Source organism: Tupaia chinensis, unplaced genomic scaffold, assembly GCF_000334495.1.
Source record: "Tupaia chinensis unplaced genomic scaffold, TupChi_1.0 Scaffold000685_1, whole genome shotgun sequence".
NCBI classification, from domain to species: domain Eukaryota; kingdom Metazoa; phylum Chordata; class Mammalia; order Scandentia; family Tupaiidae; genus Tupaia; species Tupaia belangeri.
The window spans coordinates 1,465,056-1,488,824 of NW_006160208.1; the positions used below are offsets into that span (position 1 = coordinate 1,465,056).

Genomic DNA, 23,769 nt, shown 5'->3' on the forward strand with positions numbered 1-23,769 from the left:
TCTTTCCCTGCTATGTGTGCACATGTGCTGTATCATGAACTTAAAAAGAGAGAAAAAGAAAAGAAGAGAGAAGAAACTAAACATGAACCCAGAAAGACTGCCTGAAGCCACAAAGTTGTTCTCACCGTAGCCAACTAGAGCCTGTGTCTCTTGCTTCTAGTCCATCATGGCTCTCCTCACATCTGTATCTTTTTTTTTTTTTTGGAGAGGTTTTTGCTATAGGGCGTGTGTGCTCACCAGAAAGACAGAGACAGACAGAAAGACAGAAAGCGAGAAATCATCTCCCAGAGGGAATGGCCACACCGCAATCCCTTTTTCTCTATTCTCCTCTCGGGATCTTGGGCACTCGTGCACACGCACCCGGCATGAATTTAAGCCACCGGGTCCAGGACTCGAACCGTGGTCAACTACATGGGAGTCCAGCAACATAGCCATTACACCAACTGCTGGTCCCTATGTATTTATCTTCAAGAGACAGGAAAGAAGCCACTAGGCCAAAGCTCAGGATTTGCATGTGAACATGGGAAAGAAGAGAACTCATGAGAGGGGACAAATAGTTGAATTTGGCAATGAACAGAGAGAATATAAAATATGGCTAAGTGAAATACAAGGTAATCTTGTTTGGCAGAGGCAATGCCTCTTTATTTCAAGTTATTAAAAAATTCATATTCTCCTGCTGACCACGAAACCACCTGGAAGTGGGAACTGAACTAAAATAGGATATCTTCTACCTCACACCATGTTGCCCGAGGGAACTGTTGTTTCTGAGAATTTTTCCAGAGACCCAGTTATAAATGGCTTAAATCCCCAAACCTAAAATCTCTTCGGTAATACGAGAGAAGTGGTTTTAAGCCACCAGCACTCTGGTTGACTCACCAATCTGGAATTTACTGAAAAGGTACACTGTAAGAATTTAAGTTTGGTGCTTATTTGCCTCTTAAAATATTAGAAGAATTGGAAAAATACTCCATTCTACCCATTTCTCATTTGTGTTTTTAGCATGCATCTGGGTAGGGCATGACCTGGCATGGGGGCTTAGGGCGCAAAAAGATCATTGAGCTGTGTCTAAGGTGACTTCTGCCTCTTCTGCTTGAAGCTTTCATCTACTAGAAGATGAAAAATATCACTCTGGAGACCAGCAGTTAGGGTAATGGCTATGTTGCTGGATTCCCTTGTAGTCGACCATGGTTCAAGTCCCGGACCCGGTGGCTTAAACTCACGCTGGGCGTGTGTGTGTGTGTGCCCAAGATCCCGAGAGGAGAATAGAGGAGAAGGGATTGCGGTATGGCCATCCCCCCGGGGGGTGATTTCTCGCTTTCTGTCTCTCCGTCTCTCTCTGTCGTTCTGGCGAGAACACGTGCCATGTAGCAAAAACCTCTAAAAAAAAAAAAAAAAAAGAAAAATCACTCTGATAGATTGGCAGCAGAAATCCCCTATATATTAGGAGTGAGGATGGGAAGGAAAGAGGGAAACTAAAAAGAAAACTGTTTAGGATAAAGCCATTTCAAGGAACTTTAAAACAAATACAAGGGGCCAGACAGTGGCACAGTGGTAAATGTGATTCCCCATGAGGCGGACTCCCATGGGAAGGTTCTAAGCTCACATCTGGAGATCTCCCATGTATGCTAGACATGTGTGTACTCATTACTAAGGGCCAGCTGAGGCTGGAGGTATTTCATTGCATAAAGACCTTTTTGGGGTGCTGTCTCTTGCCTCTCTAACTCATGGAAGAAAGAAATAAACTTAAAACAAAACAAAACAAGCCCAGCCTCTCTGACACAGCCAGGGGTGTGCAGACTGTGGAGCTGGAAGCCACATGCTGACCAGAGTTCAAGTCCCCAACCCAGTCAACCAAAAACATGCCAAGTAGACACATATGCATTGGACAGGGGCTGGAGGGCTGCAGGAAGAGGATCAGTGCATGACCAAGCCCCATGGAGGGTGCCTTCTCTTTCTCTCTTTTCCTCTCTGTCTCCCACATGCACACACACACTTGCTCTATCATGCATAAAGAAAGAAGCTTTTTAAATACAAAGAGTCATTTGTTGAGTCCCTACTAAGTGTCAGGAAGCATGAGTTAGGTTGAGTGGGATGTAGGTTAAATCAGATACGGCCCTAATGGGGACCCCAAGCTGTCCCAGACACCTATAACCAAGTGCAATGAGAAGCAGCTAGTCCGGAGCTGCATCTTGGTGGTCTGGGTCATATCCCAGATGTGGTTTATCAAAAGAGGCCTGTTTAAACTATTTTTCACAACTCTGCAGCCTTGGCCATTTGAGATAAGTAGCTAAGTGTCTGAGGTTGAATCCTCTCTTTTATACTCAACCCCAGAAATGTTCATTGTTCACATTGTCCATTGAGATACACAAAGGACGGTTTAAAAAATAGTTGCCCATGAGGTTGCCTAGTCTGGAGGAAGCCTGAAAAGGCAGTGACTTGTGTCACTATGGGTGTCTGTGTGTGCAGGCATATGCCACGTGCATAACGCTGCTACGAGGTTACTGTCTAAGGGAGAGACACTTAGAGGACTGCACAGGACTGGGCTTCCCTGAGAACTGCTTCCTTGGAATCAGGAAAGAAAAGGCAGCATGATGTCATGAGAAAAGCACAAGAGTTCTTCCATTTATGGGCCTTATGATCTTGACCAAATAAGTTAGTATCTCAGAGCCTTGGTTCCCTCGCCTGTAAAATAGGGATAATTATGGCTGCCTCAGGATTTTATAAGAGTTCATTAAAATAGTATTTGAACGTGCTTAGCACTGAGCATGGTACAAAATACAGTAGACATTTGGGAAATGTACATGCTGCTCCTTGTTTGACTGAATCTAGCTGCTTGTAACGAAGGAAGACAATGGGCCCGTTGCAATGATACAGGCTGTCCATTGTCTTCTCAGATGCTGACTCTATCAACGGAAGGTGGCATGGTGAAAATGCAGAGTGATGGATGGGAGGCAGAAGTCCTCCGCTCTAGTCCAGATGTATTCATTTCCTGGCTAGGTGACCTCAAAGTACTTACCCTCTCTAGACTTAAGCTCTCTCATCTGAAAAATGCCTCACTATAACCTCCAAAGTGATTCTAAAGATCAATTAAGACTGAAAAGGAAGAAGTGATTATCTTTATTTGAAAAAAATATGATCTGGTATAAACTCATACGAAGAGAATCCTAATCAATCCACAAAATACTATCAGAATTAATAAGCAAATTCAGCAAGGTAAATGAGTACCTCCAAATAAATTATATTTTATATACTACAAAAACAAAATCAGAAAAACAATTCCATGAACAATAACGTCAAAAAGAATAAATATTTAGAAGTATTTCATAAAAGTAGTGCAAGACTGGAACATTGAAAACTATGACGCATTGCTGATGGAAACTAGAGCTGAAATAAATGGAAGGACATCCTATGTTCGTGGATCAGAAGACTTAATATTATTATGATGGCAATACTCTCCAAACTGGTCTACAGATTCAACATCTATCAAAGTCCCAGCTGGTTTTCTTGCATAAACTGGCACATTCATCACGAATGGCATATGAAAATACAAGTGACTCACAACAGCCAAAACGATCTTCAAAAAAGAACAAATTTGTAGAACTTGGATATAATGATTTGAAGGTTTGATAAAAGCTAAAGTAACCATGGCAATGTGATGCTTGCATAAGGATAAGCATATGGATCAGTGGAACAAAATTGAGAGCCCAAAACAAACTACATTTATGGTCAGTTGATTTTTTTTTTTACAAAAGTCTCAACAACTTCAACGGGAATGGAACAGTTATGACTGCACAAAAATTAACTAAACATGGGTCACAAACATAAACAAAACAGATTGAAAGTATAAAACTTATAAAAGAAAACATAGGAGTAAATCTCCATGACTTTGAGTTAGGCAATTATTTCCTAGAAATAACACAAAAAAAAGTGCAAGTGATAAAAGAAACAAACTGATAAATAAGACTTCATCAATGTTAAGTACTTTAAGATACTCCATCTGAAAGCGAAAAGACAACCCACAGACTAGAAAATAAATTGCAAATCATATACTCCATGTGGACTTTATTATCTAGACAATATAAAAAATTACAACTAAAAATAAATGTATAACCCCATTTTTTAAACTGATAAAGAGATTTTAGTAGACATTTCTCCAAAGAAGTTATCAAATAGCAAAGAAGTATATAAAAAGATGTTTGATATCATCAGTCACTAAGGAAATTAAAGTCAAAAACATGATAAAATGCTACTTCATGCTCACTAGAATGGCTATGATAAAAAACAATCATTAGTGAGGATGTGGAGAACTTAGAACCCTCACACACTGCTAGTGAGAATGTAAAATGGTGCAGCCATTTTGAGAAATGGTTTGGCAATTTCTCAAAATGTTAAGTGGAGAATTACCATTAAGACCCAGCAATTCCACTCTTAGGTTTCTATCCAGGAGAAATGGCAACCCATGTCCAACACATGTACATGAATGCTCACAGCAGCATTGTTCTCAATAGCCAAAAAGTGGAAACAACACAAATGTTCACCAATTGGTTAATAGATGAGCAAAAGTGGTCTATCCATACAATAGAATACTTCTTGGCAATAAAAAGGAATGACATACTGACACACATGAATGAAACTCAAAAGTTTTGTGCTCAGTGAAAGAAGTCAGACACAAAAGAACACGTATGTACGATTCTACTTTTATGAAATGTCAAAAAAGAGACAGATCTACAAAGACAGAATTAGTGCCTATGGCTAGGGGGCTGAGGATTGAGGGCAACTACAGGGCACAAATTTTTCTTTTGAAATTATAGAAATATTCTAAAAGCATGCTGGACTGGTAGTAGTTACACATCTCTGAAAATATGCTAACAATCATTGCACATTTAAAATGGAAGGATTTTATGGTATGGAAATTATACCAAATATTGGGTCATTGGGGAAAATCATGATGCATTTTTTAATAGAAAAACAAAAAAATACATCATGACTTTCCTGATGACCCAATAAAATTGTTAATCATTTAAAAATATCAATCAAGGCCACAATTATATTGATCCACATATAGGACCTAATTAGTATATTGAGACTAAGTTAGATCCTCCAGATTCCCAGCTACATAGGCAAGTACCAACTCCCAAATCCTCCAAATGCACAATTTACCAATATAGTCCTTTCTTTCCAGCTCTCTAGTGATCTTGGAAATCCTGCTGCTAAGTACAAATTCTCTCAACTAACAACATTTTTGTTTCTTATTTTCGTTAGTTTTTCTGTTTGACAATGCTGATTTTGTGTTGGAAACTTTCTCTCTTTGGTTACTTTGATCCTAATTTTCATTTTATGTCTTTGCTAGAATGGTCTTTGATAGCTCTTTACTTCTCCCTTATTTCCTTTGGTGTCTCTTCTTTCACATTCTGCTCCCTAAATGTGAAGCCCTCTAAGTTCCACATTGACCCCTTTCTCTTCTCTTACCCATCTCCCCAAGTGACATCGCCTTCTCACTTAAGTTCTCACTTCTATGAGAATGATTCCTAAATGTTCAGCTTCAAGCTTCCATGGGTAGTTAAGAAGTCACTACTCAAATGCCTTGTTGAGCAAAAGTATAAGAAAATAAAATACTGTTTCGGATACTGCTATGATTTTGGTGTCCCTCTAAAACTCTTACGCTGCAATTTCTCAAAATGTTAAACAGAGAATTACCATATGATTCAGCAGAATAGAAGAATAGAATTTTGAGAAATTACCAAATCATTTTCAAGTCAAGTTATATTTACAATAAAACAATTTCCAATAGGCCAGTTGATGGAAGTCAGAGTCAGAGTAAGGATTTGTTTGTTTGTTTTAATTGTGGTAAAATATACACAACATAAAATTTATCATTTTAACCATTTTGTTTGTTTCATTTTAGTGTACACTAAGCACATTCATATTATTAGTAACCATCACCACAGCCCATCTCCAGAACTTTTCAATCTTCTCAGACTAAGAACTTGGTGCCCATTAAATAAGAACTCCCCATTCTCCCTGTTTCCCAGAACCTGGTAAACACCATTCTACTTTCAGTCTCTGAGAATTTTTCCTCTCTAGAAAGCCTCATATAAATGGAATTATATAACATCTGTCCTTTTGAGTCTTGCTTGTTTCATGTAGAATGTTTTCAAGGAGTATCCATAGATTTAGGCTTATTTAAAGAAAATACAGAAATACAATATTGCTTAGACACTCAATTGGGAACTTGTATCCAACTTACACACAGATTAATTGATTAATTATATCCTAAAACTAGCTGGAATTCCACTCTGATACTGAGACTTCATTTTCTCTGATTCTTCATAGCCAATGAGTTCTGCCAGTTCTTTCCCCATAGAGCCTACCAATTCTTGACCTTCCATTCATCCTGATATCAGGGACTTGCCTCCCAGACTCCATCCTTACTTAGACTTGCATGGCCTCCCTCCACTCTTAAATTCGTTCTGCTCAGTGAAGTCAGAGGAATCCTCATTCCCATGTCTGCCCTTGGCTTGTGCTATGCGGTTCACTCGCAAGGCCCTTCTTGCAGTTTTCAGCCTGTTCAAATCTTCAGGCTTTCCTTAAGTAACTATTACCTCAGCACCTTCCCTCTTCATCCCACACACTCAGGAATGACCTCTGCCTCCCCCATGCCTTTTTCATTCTGTCCTCTGATAATAGTTATTTTGATGCATATTTAGTTGCTCCAGCTTTATTATAAGCTTGACTAAGGCCATGTCCTGGTCATCTTTAGAACAGCATTCCTCACATAGTAGATGTTCAATATAATTTTGAATGGATAATCCTGTATAAACGTACTGTATGAATATCTCAATACTACTTGTTGGTATAATTATCAAAATCTGTGGTTCACACAGAAAGTAGAGAAGGAGCTAACAAGTGAATGAAAATAAGATTTCAAGGCAGCAGCCAGGTCTGAAATGTTACTTCTATGGGCCAAAGCCTCTTAGAGGCTTGATAGAGGAAGACAGGTTCAGAAAAGCTGGAGCTTGGGTTTTGGGGAGGGTGGGAGTAGAGCTCACATGAGGCAATAGGTAGAATCAGCAAAGGGAATGACTGAACATTCACAGAGAGGCCTCCAATGAAAAAAGAGAAATGAAAATGGAACGATGAAGAGATCATGCCTTAAAATTCCTTCCCAGCAGGAGACTCACAACTGTCCACAAGAACTCTGATGTTCCTCTTGTCGGAAGGTTAGGAATCAATCCTTTGTCCACTGAGGGAATTTCCTGAGGTGAAGTTTCAAGGCACCCACACAGCTGGCTAATGAGTTCAAAAGAACACTCAAACAGGTGACTGGGAATAGGGCAAGTAAAATCACTTTTGTTTTTTGCTTGATTCTTTTAGCTCTAGCTGACACATGTTGACACAGACTGAGGAAAAATTGTTTGGAATGTGATTTCTTATCTGTTCCATCAGCACTTGGTGAAATTGTGTAAGAAGCTTCAGGAGCAGCAGCCAGCCTACAATTATTATCCATGACACTAGGAAGAAGAGAGGATGGCTGAGTTAAGTTCAAATACCATCCACAACTTTCCAGGTAGCTCTGCTCCCTCCCTGATCAGATCTTTGATAGAATCTACACACACACACACACACACACACACACACCTTTGAATTCTATCGCCATTTCATTCATCTTATACATTCTGGGAGATGTTAATGAAGGTGAGAAAAGAAGAAAAAGCAATCCAGGTAAGCCCCTCCATGACAGAATGGAGCGCTCAGAGCACAGCTGAGAGCTCAGGTCAAGAGGCCAAGCGGGGAAACAGGCAGGTGGTGCTGGAAAGGAATGCCTGGGCTTCCATCCCTGGTCATCAAGGGAGATGAGCATTTGGTGTGAGTTTATCCTTGTGTAGAGGCTGGATCTAAACCTCAGGGCTTGGCATCCTTCTGTATAATAAGACAAATGCACCAGCATTCCTAAGTTATCTTCTGCTTTCCACATTTTATAATTCTGAATGTCTTTGGGGAGATTGGGTTGGGATATAGTGGATTTTGTTACATATTCCCACACTCGGTCACACAGTATTAGTGTCATATTTTATGCAGACAAATGCATACTAAAGTGGACTATAAAAGCCATACACAGAAATGTATAGGGAAAGGAATGTTATGATTTGAGACAAGGCCAGCTTGCTAAGCTACTGGGGAATGGGCCAGACTAAGAGTGACTGGAATAGGGAATTAGACCCACCCACAGAGCCCAGTAAATATAAGGAAGAGATCTGGCTGCTGGAAAACCCAGGGTGGCAGGTTAGACATGGTGATGGTGTTGTTTTGGGCTCTCAGGAAAGGAGAGCATCTATTGTGAAGATGAGTAGAGGAAACTAAGAGGCTTATGGAGTGTGGTCAGTAGAACCCAAAATCCATTGAGATCAAGCCAGGTAATGTGAGTGCACCAGATAGTTTGTTAGAAAAAACAGTGCTACCTCAGCCAACAGATGCAGTTCAGTAGCAAAACCCTGGAGCTAGTAGATAGATAAGTTGAAGCTTCCGCTATAGGGTCAGACAGGTGTCTAGTTCCTGGCCCTGATCCAGGGCAGCTTAACAAACATGAATCCTGTGTCGCTTCTGAACAAGCTCTGGGCCCAAATGCAGAGACTGCTTGTACTCTGTAGTTCTTGAGGAAATATAGACCAACAGAAGGATAGACTTCTGTGTGGACCACGCTGGCCTGCAACGTAGGTTAAGAAACCTGACCAGAAGGGGAGGAGCAGGGACAGACACCCATTAGAGACTGTATATAAGGTGGGGGTGGAGCCTGATCAGTTGATTGTCATTAGTCTTGCTCTTCAGGATGGCTACTGGAAGCTCCCGTGAGGTGGTGGTATTCAAAGAAGAATGGTGAGAGCAACCTTGACTGTGGATCTCTGAGCCCTGGCTGGCTGCTGTTCGCAAGTCTGCAGCACAGACTGAGAAAATCAAACCAATCCAAACTACAGAACATTGCTTTATGCCCTTAGATTAGGAACCATGTGTTTAAACAAAAACAAAACACACAAAAAAACCTCTTTTAATGTGAATGTATATCCCTAAATCACAAGTGAAGGACTTAACTAATGTTGAATAAAAATGTCAGGGCCAAGTGGTAGTGCAATGGTAATGCAACTGAACCCATGTAGAAAAGGTCTTGGGTTTGCTGGAACCTCCCTAGACACTGGGTGTGCATATGAGCCTGTGAGCTAAGCCTGCTGAGACTGGAGTTGTATCATGGATTGAGGAAGGGTTGGAAGTGCCTATCTCTCTGACTCTCCCTCTTTCCTTTCTCTCTCTGCCTCTGTCATGGAAGAAATAAATAAACTTTTTTTTTTAAGTCTACTTATTCAATTAGAGATGAGAAACTTCCACTGGATATAAATACATTTTTTAATTTAATATTTTCAGTAGATAAATAATTCATATGGCCCCAAAGGATAGGCATCAAGATGTCTCTGTCCCAGCTCTGTCTGTATCTGTTCAGTTGTCACACCAATAGGTAAACATGATTTCTAGATTTTTAGATGTTGTTAAAGGTATATTTTCTCTTTGCTGATGACCTTGAATGGTGGTGTCTCCCAGCAGGATCTGCTCATTGCCTCCTGCCTTCTGGTGAAGCCTAGCTAAACAGAAGGAGAAAGAGAGGCTGCCTCCACTGCAAGGAGGATTTGTGACTGGATGATAAGGGAATATGCACAGGCAGTTTCTAAAATAACTGTGATGCTACACAGAACATGCTGCGTGGACCCTCAGCTCAGCGAGTTGGTAGCATTTTCCAGGGGCTCCTAGAGCAAGAGTGAAGACCCTGGAGTCCCCTGAAGTGCCCTCATGCCTTGACATACCTCAGCCTCAATGTCACCACATCATTCCTCCTGGTGAGCTCAGTGATAGGATCTGTTATAGGTTGGGAGTATGTCTTAGAGAGAGTCCATCTCCTTTATGAGTGAGAAAACTGACAGTCCAGAGAGGGAAGGGTGTGCCCAAGAGTGGACCTGAAGCAGTGACCCTTTTACATGGTTTTGTTAACCTGAATGCAAGGGTAGAGGTTGGGGGAACCTGGGGAGTACATTCCAGGTGAGGCATGTGGTCTGCTAGGGAGTAGCCAAAGAGCACAGTAGTTGAAGTTTTCTGCCAAGGACCTATATTTGTCCAAGGTTTTTGTCTTCAGTCACTGAAGTAGAGTGTTTTCTCAAGTCTACCTGTAAAAGCCAAATCCCTATACATACAGAAAAATTGTCAGGGAAACCTAGACAATTGGAGCCAGTGGGCTAATTTGTTTGATTTTAGCACAGAATCTGAAAGTGTTCAAGGCCTAGGACCCCCTAGATAAACTGTGGGTCTCTCAACCAACATATCCACAGAGAAACTTCTGCCTGCTGCCACACACCCTTTCCTCAGACCAGAGTCTTCATTGTGGACAAACCATCAGCATTCAGTGTAATAACTACAGATCATGATCTTCAAATGGGTAACACAGGTCAAAATGAAGTTGTTGTGATCATAACAGGGCAAAAGCCTTGTTTCTATATTCCCAGCACGTAGGAATCTGACATGCACTAAATGCACAACTAACCCCATGAAACCATCTGCCCAGTCTTCTCATGTTAAAGCAGTGAGAACTCAGGACAAAGAAGTGGTTGTGATGTTGGATCCAAAGCCTTAGCTGGGTAGCAGAGTCAGGAGCAGAAACCTTTCCCAGGTCCTTGTGTCCAGTAGAGCCTCCCAGCCTGCTTCACATCAAGCATTTCTGCTGGGCAACCTGGGTGGAATGACAAGATTGCTCATGACTGAAGGCAATTTGTCACCCACCACATAGCCTATGCTCTTACCAGATCCCAGCCCCTCCCTAGTGGTATCTGTTCTTTCTTTTAGACAATGGGATGTGTGCCAGCAGATAAGATAAAGCTCTCACTAAAACATCAGCCTGAACCAGTGGAATCCAAGATTGCTGTAACAGTAATCTCTAGGGAACCCCAAACCACATGATAAAATAATTTACATACTAGATAACACACCTACCAGAACCAATGGTAGTTGACAATCACCAGGGGTACCACCAGAAATGTCCTCAGAAGGAGAAAAAGGAGGTGGGTTTTGGAATTCCAAGAAATTCTCACATTTTCCAAAAAAAAAAAAAAAAAAAACTTTGAATAGTCCTCCCTCTCTATAACCCTATCCCAACCCTCCATTACCCCATTTGCTATATCTTCAATTCCTCAACTCAAGATGAATGGCAAGTTGATTTGCAAGCTCATCTCCCACTTCTCTATTCCTTGACCATTGAGTAAAGTTTGTGCCATTGCTGCTCAGTTTTGGTTACGTAAATTGGCTCCCCAGCAGAACAACAAGAGATCTCATCTCTGGGAATCAATTGAAAATTGCTAACAGATTGGCCAGGAGACCTTTTGTATCACATTCATGATGTACAGCACACAGGTTGGGATACTCAGCAGCAGGCACTATTATCTATTCCTACAGAGATCCCCCTAGTCCCCCATGTCCCTGCCTCAGACTGGGCAGCTACAGAGGTATTTACTTATAAAGGCACCATAAGGAATTACTTCATCCAGGGGTAAAGTGTCTGGGCCCTATTTCATGTATGATCTCAGCTGGGCAGTCTTTTGTCTAAATAACTCTGTCTACACATCATTAAGTGACCTGCTTATAGGATATTTTTCTCCTTGCTATGGAAAGAGCTGAAGTTAGGAGCTGATTAAGACCAAGCAAAGTATCCTGCAAGAGTCAAATGCCACCACAGGACCCATAGAAGCCCCAGGTCTACCTCAAGTCCCCATCTGGTTAGACTGTAGACACAACGGGCTCATTCATGGACCAGGATCCTGAAATGTGAGTGAATGTTGTCTAAAGTGTCTGAAATAGAGGTTAACACACATCAGCCTTCCTCCGAAAGAACTTTAAATGTCCTTAAACTCATTTTTGGTATATATTCATGATTCAGCAGGTCCTAAGAGCAGCGTGGTTCAACCACACATCCAGAAGCCTTAGCAGGAGACATCTGGTCCTATCCATCAACAGGGCCAGGCAACAGAGAGGGGGCCAAGATCAGCCACGGTTTATAGACTGCAGTGGCTCCATGTGGATGAATCTTCTGAAAAGAGTTTGCTGTTATTATAATCAAAAGGTTTCATCACATTTCTAAGCTTTACCCACTACCCTAAACATTCCCTTCTTCAAGGAGCGAGTTTCTAGCAGCTGAAATACCATATAATAAAAATTCCCCCTCGTCACCATGGAAGCCAAAAGAAACATGCTTTTTGAGAAGTGGAACTTCAGTGTAGAGAGGTCTGTTGATGGGAGCTTAAATAATGATGTGCCAAGAGAGGTTATTTTTGCAAATTCTCAGAACACAATTTTTTCTTGGGGCATGGGTTGGTTAATGCTTTCCCCGGCTTCTCGTTGCCTTCCACCTCACCTACTTGGCCTGCTTATTTAGGCAGTTTAATCTTCACTCACTACAGAGACCATGGTTTTACATGGAAAAAGGTTGTTAGGTATCCCTGGAAGAAAGGACAAAATTTAGATAAAAGTTCAAGCAGATGAGAAGTCAGATTTTAATTGTTTATCTGTAAATAATGTTCTCTATCTGCTGTGTGGCAGGAGCTAGAAAGTCCATTTACCAGGGTCTCCTGAGGTCCACTGGGACCCCCAGACTCAGCTTTCCTCCTTTAACCCACGGTTATCCCACACAAATCTAGAATTATTTTTAAAGGTATTGTCAGATTCCCCTAAAGAGTCAACTTCAGGTAAATATCCTACTCAACGTGAAATAGTATCTGATGAAAATTTATTTTCCCAAATAAAGCTTACAGAAATAAACAGCCCTTCCAACTTTTCCATCTCTGCTAATGGGCCCCTCTTACTCAGACTTCTGAATAACTTGTGGCCTTGGAATCTATTCAAATCTATTCCTTTCCATGCTTTTTATATTCACTCATCAGCCAATCAGTATGTTCTGGCTCAAGGGTTCTCTTCAAATCCAACTCTTCCCCACAAAGAATACAAGTTTGAACTTTTGAAGTGGAAAAGAAAGGAAGGAGGAACTTACCGAAATATCCCTGGTTTAGCTTCTAAAATTTTCTATCAATTGCATGTACTTTGGTCTTTATTTTTACAAACTTATCTCCCTATAGCCCTCCAACCCACCGAAATGGCGACTAGCTTTAGATCCCTTCTTTAGTCTTGTTAATGCTCACTTATTTTACTTTGTCCTTGTTATGTCCCTCATTTTACCCCATTTTTTACTTCCATTTTTTCCCATATCTGGCTCAACATGTATCTCCTACTAAAAGGCTTTCCACTCACCTTTCGATATCTAGATCCACTTTTCATTCTAGATCCGTTTTCCCATAGAAATATTCAAGACCACCATTGCTCCCAATAATGCCTCTCTGTCCTTAGTTGCAGATACTCGTCTTGATGCCATTCATTTAAGTCATACAATGTTCAGCGTTAGAACATCTCTTGGTCTGCTGTATTATCACTTAGTTCTTAAATTGTTATTTAACATTTCAGGTGTTTTAAAAATCTTGGGAACCAGCAGTTAGCGTAATGGCTATGTCGCTGGACTCCCACGTAGTCGACCGCGGTTCGTGTCCCAGACCCGGTGGCTTAAAACTCACGCCGGGCACGTGTGCGTGCGTGCCCAAGATCCCGAGAGGAGAATGGAGGAGAAGGGATTGTGGCGTGACCATCCCCCCTGGGGGGTGATTTCTCGCTTTCTGTCTCTATGTCTCTGTCTGTCTGGCGAGCGCACGTGCCCTACAGTGAAAAATCTCTCCAAAAAAAAAAAGAAAAAAAAAAATCTTGTCTCATCCTCTAAGTTTTCTGAGGACACTAAGATGTCTTCAGTGTCGGTGATACGTTGCATTAAAGTTAAAGATAGTTCCTGTTCCTCCCTGTGTGAGGATTATGGATCCCTGAGCTATTGGCATCAAGCATGGTGATGGGATTTGCCTGGTAGTGCAGTGTGCACAGGTGTGCCTTGTGCCACCTTGGAGCAGAAGTGAGCATTATTGCATTGTTCTGTCTTGTGCCCTTTCACTTCTGCTGTGTGTGCAGTACATCTCATTTAGAAGCTACTTTTTCAGTCTGGGCCCCAGGATGAAGTGGAAATGGGGCAGAGTTAATTCCTAAATGCTATGTATGTGAGTGAGAGATAAACTTTGCTTGTTGTAAGCATCAGGTATAGTTTGGACTTGCTTGTTACTGTGATACTCCTTAGCCTAACCTTACTGATAGAGTGTGTGATATATTCAGTTTAACAGTGGTGATTTTGGACACATATTTTCTCATGCTGTTCTCAGAGCAAATCTTAGAGGTTAAGTTTTACTTTCTCCCTTTCACTGATAAAAATGTTAAAACTCTAAAGAACCTATTCAAATTCTGAAAGTCAAAAAGTGACAGAATCAATTAGATTTTCCACAGCAAGTTCATAGCTCTTTCTACTATACCATGAGTTGTGGGTTGAATTGTGTTCCCTAAAAATATAAGATTGGGCTAGCCAGTGGCATAGAGGTTGAGGCCCCTGGATACCACATGGCCGACTTTGCAGTTTGAGTTCTGGACCTAGTAACTTGAAAATCACGCCAGAGTGCATGTGTGTACATTCCCAAAATCCCAAGAAGAGAATTGAGAAGGGATTGCATCATAGCCATCCCTCACGGGGTGTGGGGGTGTGTGTGGTTTCTCTCTCTCTCTCTCTCTCTCTCTCTCCCTCTGATGAACATATGTGCCCTACAGCAAAAAACTAATAGAAAAAAGGTACACTGCAGTTCTGACTCTCGATGCCTCTGAACATGCCCTTATTTAGAAATAAGGTCTTTATTTGCAGGTGCAGTCAAATTAAGATGGTGTCACTAGGGCAGGCCCTGATTCCATATGGCTGAAGTACTTTTAATAAGAGAAGAGACACACACGGAGGATGCCACGTGACAATGGAGGCGAAGAGTAGAGTGTTGCAAGCAATCCTTGGTATTCTTTGGCTGAAGCTACGAGAAGGGCTTGGAACACATTATCCACTAAAGCCTTCAGAGAGAGCACCACTAAGCCTTAACTTGACACATCTAGCTTCCAGGACTATGACAAAATAAATTCCTATTGTTTTAATAAAGCTAATTTGTGGTCACTTGTTATGTAAGCCCTAGGAAACTAAATTTCAGGGCAAAAATCACCAGAAACAAAAACCTTTAATAAATAAACTTGGAGATGGAAGTGGTTGTCTTGAAAACCTTCATTCTTCCACTGGCTGTACATCTGTGCTAGATCCCAAAGGAGGTCACAAACTGGGTGGCTTAAACAAATGAAATATATCTTTTCACATTTATTTACTTATTTTCCCATTTGTTTTTCTGGAGGGAGAGTTTACAATCAATGTGCCAGGAGGTTTGATTTTTCTCTGGGACCTCTCTCCTTGGAGCGCATAGATGGCCATCCTCTCCCTGTAGCTACACGGGGTCTTCCCTCCATGTCCACCTTAGTCCTAATCTCCTATTCTAATACAGACCCAGTCGTGCTGGATTAGGACTGACTTACTCTGATAACCTTATTTTAACTCAATCGCTTCTTTAAAGGCTCTCTTTAAATATAATCGCATACTGAGATTAGGAGTTCAACATATGAATTTCAGAAGAGATGCAATTCAACCCTTAATACCACCTTATGATCTTATTTTATTTGCTTTATTAAAAAAAATTATTGGGACCAGCAGTTAGCGTAATGGCTATGTCGCTGGACTCCCATGTAGTCTATCGCAGTTCGAGTCTCGGACCTGGTGGCTTAAACTCATGCCGGGCATGTGTGCGTGCATGCCCAAGATCCTGAGAGGAAAATGGAGGAGAAGGGATTGCGGCGTGGCCATCCCCCCCTGGAGGGGGGCGGTGATTTCTCACTTTCTGTCTCTCTGTCTCTCTCTGTCTTTCTGGCGAGCGCACGCGCCCTATAGCAAAAACCTCTCCAAAAAAAAAAAAATAATTATTGTTCTTTCTGCCATCTCAGAGCCTGTGGAGGCCTGCTGGGAACAGGACCTCTAAAAGACAACTAAATCTGGAAGGCTGTGGTCCAAGGTCATTCTTGCTATCAGCGAGGTCTCAGGGACCAAAAGGAGCACACAGCTCTTCTTAAAATTGAAGATGTTGGGACCAGCAGTTGGCGTAATGGCTATGTTACTGGACTCCCAAGTAGTTGACTGCAGTTCGAGTCCCGGACCCAATGGCTTAAACTCACGCCGGGTGCAAGTGCCTGTCTGCCCAAGATCCTGAAAGGAGAATGGAGGAGAAGGGATTGTGGCATGGCCATCCCCTCTGGGGGGTGATTTCTTGCTTTCTGTATCTCTGTCTCTCCCTGTCCTTTTGGTGATCGCTCATGCCCTATAGCAGAAACCTCTCAAAAAAAAAAAAAAAAAGGAATTGAAGGTGTTTATGCACAAGATGAAATGTAATTCTATTTAGGCAAGAGGTGTGCTTATATGTAAAAGCAAAAAACAATACGGTGACTCCTGGTGGCAAATCAAATAAAACCAGAGTAATCTGGGGAAAGGTTACCCGTGCCCACGGAAACAGTGGCATGGTCCAAGCCAATTTCCGAAGCAACCTTCCTGCTAAGGCCATTGGACATAGAGTCTGTGTGATGCTTTCCCAGTTAAGGATTTAAAATAAAGAAACGTAAATGAATAAAAATGGATTTGTGTTGTAAAAATAAATAATAATTATTATTTTTCAACTTTATTTATATCATTATTATTATCATTATTATTTAATTTGTTATAGGGCATGTGCACTGACCAGAGAGAGAGAGACAAAGAGAAAGTGAGAAAGCAAACTGCCAGGTCCAGGACCTGAACCATGTTGGCTATGTGGGAGTCTAGTGCCTTAGCCACCATGCCACCTAATGGTCATATTTTATTATTTTTTAAAGTTTATTTGTTTATTCTTTGAGCAAGAGAGAGAGACAGAGACAGGGGACTTGACACTGTAACCCACCCCTAGCCTCAGCCTACCCGCCATAGTTGGGGGAAAGTCTCTAGACATGAATCAGCAACCTTCCCATCTGTGTCTGCCTCAAAGAATGCCACATTTCACCACTGTTCACTGTCTGGTCTCTACTTCATGTTTTGAACTACCTAAAGAGCCTGACAATTGGGGCCTGCAGGGGGCATGGCGGGTAAGGGCGCTGGACTCCCACATGACCGGCTGTGGTTCAAGTCCCAGACCTGGTGGCTTGCTTTCTCACTTTCCCTCTCTCTCTTTCTCTCACACTGACCCTCTCTGGTCAAATCAAAAATAAATAAATAAAGTTAAAATCAAATAATTCTTAAAAAAAAAAAAGATTTAAATAAAAAATGAGCCTGACAACCCACATAAGCAAACTGAGATGGAGGCTAAGAACACAAGGATGACTCTCTCTTATTCATGGAAGAAACAAACTTTTTTTTTTTTTAAATAGAAAGTATGGAAAGAGAGGAAGAGGGCAAACCAAATACAGATTATTTATCTGAGGAGACATCTAACTCTAAGGATGCTCATATGGTGGGGTGAGTATACCCACACAAACATTGATCTTGGGGGAAGGAGTAGAGACAGAGCCAAGGAGGGCGTCTTCATTTTCCCTAGTGCTATGTGTGCAGGCTTTGTGGGTAGACACCCCCTAGTGAGATAAAAGACAGGGACCCCAAAAATGTAGTTCAAGTACAGGCCCAAAATGGAATCACAAAATGGCTAAGTTTTGAGATGGAAGCAGTGGTGGCTCAGTGATTGACCTACGCAGCATGACCGAGGCCTAAAACAAAAGGTTTTTCCAGGCTCCACCACATTCCAGGAAGAAGATAAGATAATGGTTTTCCTGGCCCAGAGCTTCTAGACGAAGAACCCCCTGACCTTTGTATCCACTCCAAAATTAGAAGAATAACTGGACCCATCCAGCATGCCCCTCCCCACCAAGAGGGGAATGCACGCACAAGCCCCACCAAGAACATAGCTCTTCCAGACCTAAATAAAAACCCCTCATCACAATTCTTCCCTGGTGACCCATTTTCCTGGACCCTTTCCTTCTTGGGAGCTCTGTTTTCCCTTCCCTCTCCTTTAATTAACTCCCTGCTTTGCTATACCTGCAATACCTACTCTTCTGTGTCTGGGACTCATTCTTCCTGAGTATGGGACAAGAACCCATGTCTCACTGCGAGTGTGGGCCTGGTCACCCCTACGCCCCCTGAATTATGCAGAAGACTGAAGGCTTAGGCTTTTTACAAAACATAATTGTTCAAGGACGAACAATTTTGTTGTGAAGGGACTTCAACAGTTTCAAGGAAAATATAATTTTGGGGTGCAAAAAATCTGAAATTCATACATAATTTTTCAGAATATGAACTTCACATGAAATTTTTGAAGATCCCTCTGTACTTTCTGGGTTGGCTTTCTTTGGTTCAAGCAACATCTGGTTTTAATTTAAATCAATTATTTTCTTAAAAGTGGCAGAAAGCATACCTTACCCTCTCCTCTGTTACTCGAAGATGTAGAGTCTTTGATATCTGGTAAGAATTTGCTTCACCTGTAATTTTTAGGCATGCAATAGGAAATACATAGGCACAAATACAGATTCTGAGTAGTTAACATCTTTGTTGTTATTCTGATTCCAGTAAAATATTAATATAACACCATTACTCAGGCTCCTGATGGTCCTGGACAGACTGACCTTTGCCCCAAGGTCTCAGAGCATACGCACAACCTCTAGTTGTTCCAGGACACAGCTCAGGGCCCTGCTCAATTGCTATGTGAGAACTGGGCTTCTGATACCTCCTCTCCCACCTCAGCTCTGCCAGTTTCCGCAGGGTCTGAAACAAAACTCCCAACCACTCTGTGTCTTATTTACTAGTTACTACATGTTAAAATAATGCTAACATACAGTCTAGCTGATTTGTTTCAGTGCATGGTCTCCTCTTGGTAGATTATTTGCAGAAAAATAAAAATTCTAGATGAACTTCCCTGCTACTCAGAACATTCGGAGCCACTTTTCCCAATTACTTAACCAGAAGTGTTCGAGAATTGCAGACAAATGTTGGCATTAGCCTTAGCAAAACAATGCTAAGTATATGCAGCATTTTCTCCTACCCGTGACCTGGATTGAATAAATGCTTTCTTTCATTGATTTGTGTTCAATGTCACTTAAATCAAATGTGGATTTACCCCCAAAGAGAGACTGACTTTACAAAAAGATCCACTGTAAAGCAGATTAAAACAGAAAGCATCCAATGGCATTCACCCGGTGGTTGTATTTTAACCAGAATTAAGTTGATCCACCCCCAGTGCTTCAGAAAGAGAGCTAATGCATAAAGTAAGATGCAATGATTTACACCACGCTTGTGGTTGTTTATTCCAGTTCAGATCCTCCCTCTTTAATATGCTTTGTCAGGCTACACCAGCTAGAAGAAAATTACCCTCTCCTCTGGGTCCTTCATAGCGCACTTCGAAACTACCCATTTCTCCTCTGTGTATTAGTTTACTCAGGCTGCTGTAACAGAATACCACGGATAGTGGTTTGAACAAGAGAAATGTATTTTTTTAATAGTTTTGAAGGCTACTAGTACAAAGGTAAGCTATTAGTAGGTTTGATTTCTTCTGAGGCCTCTGTCCTTGAACATGGCCTCCTTCCTGTTGTGTCCCTTCCTGGCATTTTCTCTGTGCACACCTCTCTCTAGTGTCTCCTCTTTTTATAAGAACACTAATCATATTGGAATAAGCCCCCATTCTCCTGGCCTCATTTTGACATAACTACCTCTTTAAAGACCTTTTCTTGGGCCAGCCCATGGTGTAGTGGTTAAGGTGACTGAATTCCACGTGGTCGATCATGCGGTCAATCCCAGACCCATGTCTTGAGAAATATGCTGGGCATCTATGTGCATGCCCATAATTCCCTAAGGAGGGAGAGATGGAGAAGGGACTGAAGCATGACCATCCGGCATAAAGGGTGTTCTCATTTTCTCTCTCTCTCTCTCTTTCTCTCTCTCTCTCTCTTTCTCTCCCCTACACACCCCAGGTGAGTACACACACTCTCTGGCAAATTTTTAAAAAATTTAAGTCTTATCTGTAAATACAGTTACATTCTGAGGTACTAAGGGTTGAAAAGTCAACTTGAATGGGGGAGTAGGGAAATGACACAGTTTAGCCCATGAGACCTTGCCTTTCATTTTTAGAATATTGTAGATATCCATTCTCTGAATATCTCTGCTCCTCAATTTGAATGAAAACTCCCCGATGGAAAGGCTCTTTTTTGAGATTCAGTGTCCCCAGCAATCAACTGGTTCATCTTCTTGATGAGTATTGTAATTGTGTTCACATTTGTCCTGAGACTGTGTAAATACGTTTTGAGGGGGAAAAAAATAATCAGCCACAGTGGCCTCAGGTCAGTGACTGGGCTAGATGGTTTCCCAGGTTCCTACTAAGTGTATCTGCTCATTTCCCATCACTGTCCCTGTGCCTTTCCTGCAGAATTCTTCATCTCCAGGGAGTTGCAGCCATTTTAATTTTTACAAGAAGGCCTCTCAAGGGGCCAGTCAGAACTTAAAAATATTTCCCTTACATTGCTTACTTTTCATTTCTACATCCCATAGCACCTGAAATCCTGGCCTGATTCAGGACCTGGTAGCTCATCTCAGTTTATTTTGCATCTGAGGTAACAGAGGACCAGGGCAGTGCAATGGCTTGCTGAAGTCTTCTCTGCAAGGATTCCAAGTTCTCCCAGGCCAGCATTCTTTCCAGTAACCCATCATTCCCCATTACACAAAGAGAAGACCAAGGATAATAATTCATATAACAAAGTGAGATTATTCTCTTATGAACTCTGAGGAACCCTACAACAGCATGTGTTTTGGTACCAAGAATATGTAACGTAATGATTTTGTTGGTTCATAAAACACTCAAATGCTCAAACCATCTGTTGAAGTATAATTCCCAATGGATATATCCTTCCTTGTATATATATAAAAGGAATGCTTTAACCTCAGGTAGAAAAATAAGTATGGATATTGGAGAAAATAGTCTAAATTCAGCTGAGTCGGTTCAAGGATAGTGGAGAGGATACCAGCTTCATTGCCTGATATCTCTCAGTCAACAAATCCTGCTCTATGACTAAGATTGTTCAGTGGGTTCTAGACAAACCATAGCCAAAGAAGTTTACACAATGAGCTTTGCTAGACACATGCTATGTGTAGTATTGTTTCTACAAAAGTAGAAAAGTCAACTTATAAACCAAGCAGATTTTCAAATCAGATAATATATTTGCCATCTGAAAATATACAGCTCTAACACGTACGGAGATCTTGTGGCTTCCTCGGGTCAGCCTCAGGCTGAAAGTGAGGGTGAAATCTTTGTCAGACACTCATGGGAACGATGTCATCCCACCATTAAAATGGCTCTTTTCTCAGGATAAGAGAAAACACCCATCGCCTGCTAAGAAGGTGTGTCTCAGCGTGACAGAGGCTCTGTGCAAGTCATCCCTCGTGCTAATATCAGGAATGTGGATCTGACAAACAAAAGACTGTGTCACTGCCTTGGTTTCTGGTGGAGTTTGTAAGAGTCCCCTTTTACTTACTGCCGTGGGACTTTCTCAAATGGATTTTGTTCATTTTCCACAGAGATTGAGAAAACTGCACGTGGCAGTTTATGAATTGGGTCTCCCAGCCAGGCTCTGAAAGACAACTAGAGTGGGGGTGGTCTGTGTGTGTGAAGCTCCCTGCACAGCACTGCAGACGGGCTGTATATACAATAACATCTATGTGTGACCCAGCAGCCTGCAAACTGCTTCCCTGCAAGGGGAGAAGCACGCCAAGTGAGGACGAGAGGGACTTTTGTTAGTTCTGTTTGTCTTTAAGATTGGTTGCTTGCCTGTTAGGGGAAATAAAAGACAAATCTATTTCTTGTTTGTGTGCAGTCTGAATTATCTTTCTTTCTGTGCCTTCATTTTCAATTCTCCAAAGTATCTCTTCCCTTTCATTTCGGGATCAGTTGATGGCATTTTTATGTCCACATGTTGATAGCACACATACATGAAGTCAGGTATCAATTGGTATTTCCAGATTCCTTTGACTCTGGAGTTCTGCAGAGATTCAAAATGAGATACCAGCATTCTCATCCCCATTCTGTTCATTTATAGAGTTCTCCCTCTGCTCAGACACACAGCTAAGTCCTGCATAACCAGCAATAACGGCGGATTCTTAACAGCCTTCCTGGATAGTTAGCTAAATTCTTTCTGAGAGTCTCTTGCTGGCCCTTGCAGAGGTTAGCTGAAAAACAAACCAGAAGATGCAAATCCAACTACATGAGCGGAGAGCAGGCTGCACAGATTAGAACCTGTGACCTGGTTCATAGAATCATATCTGAAGTCTGAAGTTCTGGCAATTCCAGAAGGTCATCTTTAGGCAAACCAGCTCTTCCTGACCCAGGTAGTATGGCTTAGTGGGAGTTTTGCTTTTTTTTTTTTCTTCCTGACATAAGGTAAAAAATGAGAAATGTAAACTACTATACAACAATTTTTTATGCTCCGTGTCATGTTACCCTACCCCGAAAAAGGCAAAATAAGGGCAAAGTAGCATTACTAAGGAAAGCTGAAGGGTGTGACCTAAAAACCCCCTCCAGGATCACACTCCTCTCTCAGGAACCCCATCGGTCACTTCCACAGTCTAGCACATTGATAAATAAAGCAAAATGACTCCAGGTTCACGGAAAACCGCAGTGCAAAGAGGCAAAAGGAATTTGGCAGGGGCACATGAAGAGCTGTCTGTTTCTTGGACTTCAGAAACACAGTTATTTAGAATTTGTATTCGTAAAACAAATAACCACTTTTCCAGTCACCCGGTGCCATCTCCAGCTGTAGTTCTCTGCTCTCCACACTTAGAATCCAAAACGGGACCTTGGGATCACTTTGGGTGAACAATATAACTACGAAACCACTTCTCAGCCAAGAACACAGACTTCTTGTCTATCTTTGGTGTCCCAAAGGATTAGGGAAATCTGAGCATTTAAACAAGACTCGAATGCCAAGAGCTAATTGTTCTCTGCTCCATTTTAGCCCTTGCCCTCCTCACCCAGAAGGGGATCCCCTACTCACCAGTCATTAGGGTGTAGTAATTGGGGTACGACAGACTAGGGAAGTCTGGGGTCAAGTAATCCACTTTTACTCCCCGGCTCACAATCTCTTTGAAACCGGGCAACGACGCCAGAGCCTCATCACTAATGTAGTCTGAGCGAAAGCCATCCAGCAGAAACACCAGGAGCTTCCGTCGGACAGAGGCCGGCTGAGCCAGGCCAAGCACAAGGACCAGCAGGAGGGCCCCGAGCTTTACTGCCATGCTGCCAGGAGCTTGCCAGAGCCCGGCTGGCACAGCTGTCCCCTTGCAAAGACTGAGGATGGAGGATCTGTAGCTATTCTCTCTTGTAGGGGCTGGACCTTGAGCTGCTGGCCTTCCTGAGCCAAGTTCACTTTCAGAATTTAAAGGAACAGCACCCCCTTTTTCAAAACATCCATGCTCACCCTTTACTAGAAAGTCCAGAGAGTGACTCCTTCAGATAAATTGAGTTCCCAAACAACCCAGAATTAACACTAGGGGTGAGAGCACAACCTGATTATTTTCGGTGAATGTTCCAGAAATACAAACACCCGCAGAGAGGTGGAATTTTAGAAGATGACAAAGTCCCACTAACTTTGCAGTCGGGCTAACCAAAGGGAGGGGCCAAGGAAAAGGGTCATCTTTTAATT

At 41.9% G+C, this 23,769-nt stretch overlaps 1 protein-coding gene across 1 annotated transcript in view; it reads right to left on the minus strand.

Annotated features, from left to right (window-relative positions):
• The window catches only part of ENPP6 (ectonucleotide pyrophosphatase/phosphodiesterase 6), a 137,274-nt gene extending 113,851 nt beyond the window's left edge, over positions 1-23,423 (minus strand). The window contains exon 1 of the mRNA XM_006160431.2: positions 23,122-23,423. Coding sequence (XP_006160493.1) covers positions 23,122-23,362 — 241 coding nt within the window. The 5' untranslated portion in view covers positions 23,363-23,423. The remainder of the gene's footprint in view (positions 1-23,121) is intronic.
• Positions 23,424-23,769: the final 346 nt, after the last annotated feature.